Below are 9,937 nucleotides of genomic sequence, written 5' to 3'. Positions count from 1 at the left end.
GGAGCCAAAGACGCACCAGTTCCTCGTCGTCACCGGCGTGCGTTCTCGCCTACTCTGCGTTTCCAGGTCGCTCCGAATCCGACGTCATGTTTCCATCTTTCTTAAAATAAAGGATGCGAGTCTCTCATAGTTGAGCTTAGTTCCCGACTGTGTGTGCGCTCCACCGCCGCTTCCACACCAACAGCTGGGAGCGCAAGAAATGAGTAGGAGCGACCCGCTGCTGTGGCTGGCGCCGCCTCCCATCCACCCGCGAGAGCGCAGGTGCCGCGTGCACGAGAGAACCCCTGCTATTAATGACCCGTTTAAAAAGAATAAATACTTCCAATATGAACCATGCAAGAAGGTAACTTCATTTGGTGTGTTTTTATGCGTGGACTCCCTCTCAATTAATTCATTATTTCACTTCAAGTCTCTCTCTCTCTCTCTCTCTCTCTCTCTCTCTCTCTCTCTCTCTCTCTCTCTCTCTCTCTCTCTCAACATTGTGGTTCACAGCAGAAGGTCTTTCACCTGATTTTTAGTCTGTATCTGATTAATTAATGACACAAACAAATGGTTGCAACACTTTCTGTACGCTTTTCAAAATAAAAGCACTGTTGATGGAATCCATTCCCTTGTTATTATTATTATTATTGTGAAATATTTGCTGGAGCATGAGATGCACGCCTCATACTGTGTAGTGCTGGAATTTATTTGAGTGCAAGAGACAGAGCAATAATCATATCTGTGGCCATATTCAAATTAAAGCTTTTATGTAAAAACATTGTGCTGCAGTAGCAGATCCTCTGCACAACATGTTGTGGAACTTAGAATCTACATATTTTGCATTGTAAATATTAAATGATATTAATTTGAATATTTTGCATTGAATGGAAAAATTTGCACAACTGCCCTTCTTTGTGTATATTTATTTATTGTACATTCAGTCTTTAACAGAAAGTGTAAGAAATAATAAGTATGACCTTCCTAAGTGGGTTTTTTTGGAAGATATCAACAAAAACACAACTGTTTGCTGTCCTGGCTCCTAAATGGTGGAATGAGTTCCCCAAGGACATCAGGACAGCAGAAAGTCGACTATACCTTGAATAAAAGTTTAAACCAACAATTTAGTAGCCCTCAAATGGCCTTTACTTATAACACTTTGTAGTTTGGCTTTCTCGAAGAAATTGTTAATTCTTGTTGTTCTGGGTTTGTTCCCTCATGGTTGAATGCACTTATTGTAAGTCGTTTTGGAAAAAAGCGTCAGCTAAATCAATTTTGGGCTTGAAAAGGCTGGTGACCACTGATCTAGGCCATGGTAATCTGTATGAGAACATAACGTGGCCCATGTAGCAATTGGTGAGTAGGGCCCAAATTGCACAAAACAAAGTCAGTCCACCTCTGGCACCTTTGGTTGACATGCAGTATTGCTATAGCCTTCTTGTGGCTCAGATCTGGCAAACATGAGCCAGTTGCTTCAGCCCCAACCACCCCAGCCTCCACATTTAGGCTCCGACGGGGGGTAAGTATTTGCTCATCACTCACATCATCTTTGTAATCATATCTGGGGGGAGATAAAGTGATTAAGTTGGAGCCGAGATGCCAAACACTCACCTGGTCTACTGTTGCAATAAACCAGAGATTTGCATTGTTTATGTTCGAAAGGCAACTTCCAGAGAATGTCAGGACCCCGAGGTGCGGATATTCTCCGGAATTCATGTCTGAAACAGGCTTGTGTGTAGGGCCTTTGAGCACCAGGATAAAATAACATTTTCTTTTGACGTAATCAGATTATTGTAGATTTCACATTTTGATTAAAGCCCATAGCTTTTATTGTGCATGACTCAAGGACGCAGCGATTTTCCGCCACCATCTCAGTCAGTCACAAACAGACTTTAGTGGTACTGCTATAGTAAGGTTGAGGAATTCATGGAAAGTGAGCTTTGTCATCTGTATGTCAGGAGCACGTTGTTTTGGACTCTGGCAGCAAAGCAATGCGCAGCAGCACAACAAGCGTAAATTGATGGCAGTGTGCACCGGTGGTGAGCAAGAGAGAGGAAACAAACCCTAATGGAAAAATAACAAGACAGTACATCATCATCTGTTTGCTCCAGTTTTCGATGCCACTCTGCTCCAGTGGTTTAGCCAGTAGAAAACGTAAACAAGTGGGAGATGCCAAGAGCGAGCAGAGAATGGAGACAAACGAGTGGCTGAAGGATGTTAGCATCACCTCAGAGACGCAGCAGAGCAGTTTACAGAGCCACTGGGGAGAAGATGTGTTTTATTAATTTAACCAGTGTACAGGGTACAGGGAAAGATAATCTCTCACTGTGTAATCAAAGAGGTTCTGCAGTGGTCTATAACACAGTTTGATCATTAACGTTAATGAGATGTTTAATTCCTAGAAATGTTATTTGAATAACACTAATTTAATGCTCTTCAAGCTTCCAGGAAACATGCAATAACATGTTTTGCCCAAAGTAGAACAATGTCAAATGTACCTGATGGAGACATGTAAGTAAGTAAGTAAGTAAAATTTATTTATAGAGCACATTTAAATACAGCATAACTGACCAAAGTGCTGTACAATGACAATAAAAGGCAAATAATACAATATAGCAATACAAATTGACTATGACATGTGGTGTTAAAAAGAGGAAAAGATGAGCAAGAACAAATCTGAGTTCATGAGGCTTCTCTTCCAGGATAGACAGACGTTTCCAGAGGCTACAGTTTGTCTGAGAACTGCGGGAGCTGGATTTTCTTTTCTTTAATTGTCATATAGACCTTGACATAATGCAATTATAGCTAAAGCCAGCATTAAATGACAGAGCAACCAGGTGACCAAGGAGAGACATATCCTGCTGGAAGTCTTTGACAAAATCATCTCATGTGTGGGTGTAAAACATACTTATGGTTGTATATTCTTTGGGAAATAAATAAGTAAATATAGAAGAAAGCTTTTTTTATGCAAAAATGAGAAAGTCTGTCAAGTAGCTAATCATATAAATTACTTATATCATCCCACTGAAATCGAATCAATTCAACTTTGTGACAAATTAACACATTTTGAAGACGTTCCCGAAAGCCAGACTTTAGATATCACGTTCAAGAGGCCCAAATCATGTTATTTGAGGCCACAGTGAATTTGATCTTTGAGCACCGAAATGTAATCAGTTAATATGTCGGTCTAAGTGAATAAATGCTTCCAAATTTGAAAGGATCTAAAAAGAGTTTGCTGAGGTCACGTGACCTCGCCCTTTGACCTCCAATTTCTAATCAGGTCATCTTTGAGTCTAAGTGAATGTTTGTGCAAAATGTGAATAAATTCTCTTCGCTGGTTGTCCCTGATATATCACATTCAAGAACTTAAATAAAGATAGGCTAACCATAACAACTTGATAGTATGTCAACATTGTTTATTATAGAATTTCACATTGAAATGAAGGGTAATATAATAATAAAATAATTGTTTTTTTCTCGCTTAAAGTAAATTAAGGTTTGCATTTAAAAACAAAATAAAGAGCTTTTGAAAAGGAATCTTGAAATAAAGAAGAAAAATGAAGCTGTAGTTTGAGTTTCCCTTTTCCCTTACTCAACTAAAAAGCTTTAACACTTTTTCTTGTTGACTGAGAGAAGTACGCTGTGCTGCCAGGATTCATTACCGTAAAGAAAAAAAAGTAGCTCCGTAGGTTAAAATAAGACTACCGTTGATGCAAGAAAAGTTGCGCAGGTTGAAATAGAAACGCTCGCTTAAGCGTGCTCTGATAAGGCCAGGCCAACTTCCATATGACGAATCAGGGCACGTTATGCAGATCAACGTATTGATCGCCCCAGCCCTGTAACCTTTTATATCACATTCTGTATCATATGTTCTGACGTGAATGCAAGGTTGTGGGGCTCCACACTGACGGCAGTAAAATGTCCTGCATCTAATTTGTGATGACTTGTTTTCAATCCCTCCTATAAAGATTCCATTTCTCGCTTTCCCTCATCTTTGTGCCAAAGTCAAAAGCTGAGATAAGAGGCATGTTATTCTCAATGTTATTCTCTGTATTTCCCTGGAAAGAAAACATCTTTGAGGTTTAATCCTGGAAAACTGTTCAAGTTATTCACATGCCGTCTCTGTTCAAACCATAAATGATTTCAAAAAGGCCGGAGGAGATCGAGAAACATGAGAAACAATACCATGTTTTGCACTGACAGGAAGAGACGAAGAGGAAGAAAAAAAGGGTCACTAAATCAACATTAACTTTTGGACCAGATAGCAGAGCAGTCAGAGATCCTTGTCAGAGTGAAAGGCCACAGGGAAATGTCACACATGTTTCTCAAAACAAACAGTCACTGCTGTCCTGTGTTTGAAAACCCTGACCCTCATCCTTCTATTTATTGACAACTGAGAAGGGAAACAAAGAGTTAGATGGTACGAGATAGATTAATGCAAGCAGATGCATGAACGCAAAAGACTATTCGATTAGTTGCAGTAAGATAAGAACGACTGAACCCAGTTACTTTAGGAGTTCAATAACCCCAGATAACAAAGGCACACACTCAGACACACACACACACACACACACACACACACACATACTACTCTGTGATCAAACATTGTGCTTTGGTGTGCACTATTTTCCCAGGAGTGCTGACAGAATAGGAAAAGTACTGGGTTGAAATGAAGACGCGGCCTGGAGGCTGCACTCTCTCTAACCGGATATTTATGAATGAATGAAGTCTCCCGGCTGAGACTCTGCTGAAATGTTCACTGTAACAGACGTAAACAGAAAGACTGAATAGACTGATAGAGTTATGAAAATATAAATTTCATGTCTGTATGAAGCTACAGCCAGGAGCTAGTTAGCTTAGCCTAGATTAGCGACACAACATGACCCTGTTCAACTTGTTGGCATGAATAGGAAAACACGTGTGGTTATTAGTGTTGATATGGTCCTCATCAATGAAATCATAGATTGTATATAAAGATAGAGGACAACACAGCTCTACAAAACTTAAGCCAGAGCATCTGGATCATTTCCTGGTGGCCGGCTGCAGTATAGGTCATAAACCCCGCCTCCACCGTGTTAACTGATGGGGCATTACATAAAAAATATATCTTTAAATGTATTTTTCCTAACATGGTCTTTTCAAAAACGCATGTTCAATCTTTATTTACAGTCTATGGTCTCTGGCTGTAGTTTGGTATCAATCATTACTATTTTCCAAAATGTCTTGTGTCATTGCCTGATGAATTTATTGTGTTTTTTGAGAATGATAGCAACAGTAGAAACTCTAACCTGGTGACCTGTCACTAAGTGAACGTTTGACATCTTTAAACAAAACTTTACCATGTCCGTCATCACATGAAAATGACAATCTGAGACAAAATGGCTCAATTCAAGTTACTAAGAGCACAGGAGCGAGCAGGAGAGAAGAGGAGTGAAACAGGGACGTCATCGAGGAGGAGAGGAGAGAGACAGCATTCGATGCAGCCTTATGACAAATGGTTTCATCTGGTCAGATCTAATTTGTGGCCCGAACCAATATTCCTCTTCAGAATTTAAAACCTATTCACAATCCCTACTCGAGAAAGATGCAAACCAGCTGTTGTCATTTAGGAGGATTGTGAGTCAATTTTATATTGAGAGTGAAAAGTTTGACCTTAAATGTCTTGGTAACAGTGGAGTGTTTTTGTCCTCATCCTACCTCGCCCCTGTCCCTCCCCCTCCTCTGTGGGCTCCTCCCGTCCTGTCACCATGGCACAGCCACAACCTCTAACATCGAAACAAACAGAATCTGCCTTACAGCTCCCCACAGATTACTGTTATTCAGTTGGCACAGACCTGGTTAAGCTTTTCTCAGGACTGATGTTTGATTGTTTTACGGCCAAGCTTATCGTAAATGAAAAATACAATGTCTCACCTATGGGTGAATTAAACAGCTGGTCCCCTCCCTTTCTCTAAGTGCAACCATGAGCAGAATCCATCTTTAAGTTGGCGTCAAAACATCAAACTTTATTTATGTTACAGTACATGTCCTCCCTTTGAACCTGGACTGTGACGTAGGCCCAGAGTTGAAAGAGTCTTAACCATGATCAAACAGATGTGTCTACTTGAGTCTGCTGGACAAATAGAGACAAGTCCAAACACACGTCTCCGGTTTCACTAACTTGCTTCAGTATATATAAATCATATAGGAATACAATGCATAAACATTGTCCTCCTGAAGTGTCCTGCAAAGAAAAGTATATCAAGTTAACTGCAGCTTTTTTAATTCACGAGCAGCCACATCCAGCCGCAGCGTTTCATCCCCGGCCTCTAACACAGATCAGTCCATGACCACATCCTCAGGGGTGGCCTTCCTGCACCATTTACACTTCCTGCGACATAAAAATTAGCATTTCATGCAGAGGCATAAAAAGCCTGCTACTTATAACCTAATGGTGTGTGGAGGGACATGGCAGGCTGAGCCATCAAGGTTAAGATTGAACTGCAAATCAGATCTTGTAGAAGCAACTCAGGGATAGAAAACTGCAAATCGAAATTTTAATCTTTAACTTTACTTTATGGCATAAATCACGAAATAAAGTCGGTGGTCAACACATTTTTTATGATTTATTCTGTGACTCAAATACACCAGTTAATACACCACTCGTGATTTGTTCAAGTTTGCTAACTAGTGGCTTAAGGGGCTTTAGTCATGACACTTAACACAAACAACATGTACTCAAGAGTTCACCATAAAAGCCTCACTGTGTTTGTCTTCTTACCGACTACTACTATCTTTCCAGGAAAAAAGGCTTTTGCAGAACCGATAATTATGTTGTGTGGAGGATGAAACAGTGGTGTGTTTTTTTCTTTATAAGGTAGACTTTAAATTAAGATGACAGCTCCACAAAAGATAGGTCTTAGCAGCATTATCACCACCTGGTGGCTGGCTGCAGTACTAGTATAAACCTTTCCTCCTCCATATTGGTGGATGGGACATGGATCAAACTAAAGAATCCGAGTTAACATCGTCAAATCATTTTTCTCAAAGATGGTTTCTGTCATCTTCGGTAATTATGTAAAATGTTAAGGTAAGTTTGATTTGAATTCCTTACTTGATACAGGGTGAAACATCATGATTGACAGCTGAGACTGACTCATGATTGGTTGAGTGCCTGTATCGGCTGGATCTAGAAGACTCTGGCTCCAAATGTGCAAGATGTCAGCGTTTGCATCCACGATATTATTTCTGTGTAGTGGGATATGATGGCTCTTGTTTACAACCTAACATGAGCTTTTTAATTCAGTTTCACAAATCACAAAAGTGGTGTTCATTTGTGAGGATTATCTTACTTTAAAAAATATGTGAGTATAATAAACGTGTGTTTGTTACTGAGATTATTTCCTGCAATAGTTCCAAAGCCATTGTAAAAAGGAAAAAAGCTTTTTGGCGAGGGATTTAAATCCATGCAGCATTGTCAAGAAGATAAAATAAAAATGGAAAAAATAGATACTGAAACAGAAGGAAAGAAGATGAAAAATAATTGCTGAGGCAATACAAATGACGGGGACAAAAATATCAGAGAATTATGCAGATGTGCCTTTTAGGGCCCCTTGACCTTCTGTGCTGAGCTGAATGAGTTGCCTCTTGGAAAACAGATTAGATGGAGATTAGCGAGTCTTGGGTGTGAGTACAACAGGTCATTTCTCCTGGTCTCTTTCTCTCAGCTAAACCATCAGGAGGGTATTTCAGGTCACATACTGAGTGCTTATGACAAAGTGTTCTCAGGCATTAAATCTAGATGCACAAGTTAATCCCGATGGTACACTGAGGGAGAGAAGCTTTACATACCTTTCTGAAAAGGCTATCAGCTCATATTCTCAGTCAGCTCCTAATGAGTGATGCCTGAAAAACATAACCTTCTGTATAGTTTTGGAGTTTAACGGTTTTGCTTATTTTCTTTTAAATAAGTGTGTTTTGTCTTGGCTCTTGTCTTCTTGGTTTGAGCTTTGAAAAAGGTGATATCAAACATTTCATTTCATCACTGAGCATCATTTGAATCAATCAGAATGTGATGTGTTTTTATTTCATGACTGACTCAAGCCCACTGAATGGGGAAGTGTTTTTGACCCCAAAATAAAAGTAACGTATGTGGAATTAGTGCTGATAACAGGTTGATATTGTGAAGTGGGTTAGTATGGTAAGTATTGTAGTAAGTATGTCTGATTAAACTCATTGTTTAATTTATGGTGTTGTTCATTTAGTATCATCAGTTATAGGGCCTTTAAATCCTATATGCATAAAAAACAATGATTACCTTTCCTCTATATTTAGCTTTAACTGTTACCTCCACCCAGGAGGTTATGTGTCCATACCTGCATTTGTTTTCTTGTCGGTTAGTTTGTCAGCAGTATTTAGTAAAAACTAAACAGATTTCCACTTAGGTTGGAGGAGGGACGGGACACGGACCAAAAAATAACCCATTAAACTTTGGTGGAGATCTGGACAAGCACAAGAAACACAGCAAATGGTCACAGGTGGATCTCTGGCTTAATCCTCTATGGTCGCGTTGGTTCGTCATGTGGGTGAATGAGGCATCATTAGCTTATGAGACCGTCCTCACATAAAAGGTCCCTGAGAGAGTTAGAGACTTACTGATGGGAGGTTTTGATTCAGGCAACAGAAACGCATAGGAAACACAGAAGGATAATTCAACACAAGGATAATTCAACATAAAATTTCACAATATTTCAAGGTAATTTGACGCATGAGAGAAAGGCCGAATCAAAGATCATTGGACAGAAGCTGTCACAGCGTATTTCGGCCTGAATGATCATCTGGCTCACTGCCTCACTACGTCTCACCTGAGCTGACATGGGATTGTGCATCATCCGCTTCACTGACGGCTCTTTTCCAGGTGTTCAAACAATTTCTTCTGGACTTTGAATTCTGAACTGACGGCATCCTCAGGTCAATGAGAAAACACAAAACCCTAAGCCGGCTGTTCTCCAATTCTACTGTAAGAACACTTTTAAAACACCTGAGAAATCCATTGGGTCACAGCGCCCTGGCCATAATTTGTAAACGATCATAATGCAGATGCGAAAGAAAGTGGTGAACTAAAAGTTAAATAACCATAATGAAGCTGAATTTAAGTCATGAATCAGTAACATTGTTCTCCCTCCTCAGAACACATCGTTTATTGTTGCTATTAATCCACCAATTAAGAACCATCTAATCAGTTTAGTAGGTTGGGTAGAAATACATTTATCCAATAAGAATCAAACCATCAACATTTGTCAGAACACTCGGTTCTGCTGCCCGTTGGAGCTGGCATGTTTTGACTTGTTCTCTTTGTACAAAAAATTAAACTGAGCCACAAAAACATTAAGCGCTATATTTTCTTCCCCTGTTGTGGGACTAATAAAATTAACAAGACAATTAGGATCATATCAAAAAGGATTTTGTATAATAAACCTCAAAATCGATTTTGAGCTTCCGTTGTAATACAAGAGTTCAAATGTTTAATGAATATTTCCTGTTTTTGTTCAAGTTGATTTTAAATGATTTATATCAGATACAGTTTAGATCCCAAAATATTTAGATTAAATATGAATGATTACATTTACCATTAGGAGGAACTTGCGGACACTAACATGTTGGTAAATGGGGCGCGGATTTTGCACAGCATGTGGGTGTTAACTGACTTTTATAGCGTTAATAGATGTTTTATAGATACAATAGAGTCATGACACTGACACTGTATAAATATTCAGATTTCTGCCTCAACAGTCCAGCAGGCATGCACCATCTGTTACTTCCTCTCTGCACTTCTTCTTAGTGTTTGTCTCATACTGTCACATTTTCTGGTCTCCTCATGACATCAGTTCCATTAAAGGTTATTTTAATCAAGACCACGTGATCCTCTGGAAAGGCCATTTTTACAGGGTGCTGTTCGATGAGGGGGCATTTGGATTTG

At 39.5% G+C, this 9,937-nt stretch overlaps 1 protein-coding gene across 1 annotated transcript in view; it reads left to right on the top strand.

The window, feature by feature from the left end:
- Positions 1 to 199: 199 nt before the first annotated feature.
- The window catches only part of LOC128439731 (NLR family CARD domain-containing protein 3-like), a 32,141-nt gene continuing 22,403 nt past the window's right edge, over positions 200 to 9,937 (top strand). Inside the window, exon 1 of the mRNA XM_053422121.1 lies at positions 200 to 343. Coding sequence (XP_053278096.1) covers positions 200 to 343 — 144 coding nt within the window. The remainder of the gene's footprint in view (positions 344 to 9,937) is intronic.

The sequence above is a fragment of the Pleuronectes platessa genome, chromosome 5 (assembly GCF_947347685.1).
Source record: "Pleuronectes platessa chromosome 5, fPlePla1.1, whole genome shotgun sequence".
Lineage (NCBI taxonomy): Eukaryota > Metazoa > Chordata > Actinopteri > Pleuronectiformes > Pleuronectidae > Pleuronectes > Pleuronectes platessa.
Note: the sequence above shows the minus strand (reverse complement) of the source record. Positions and strands in the feature narration are given on the sequence as shown.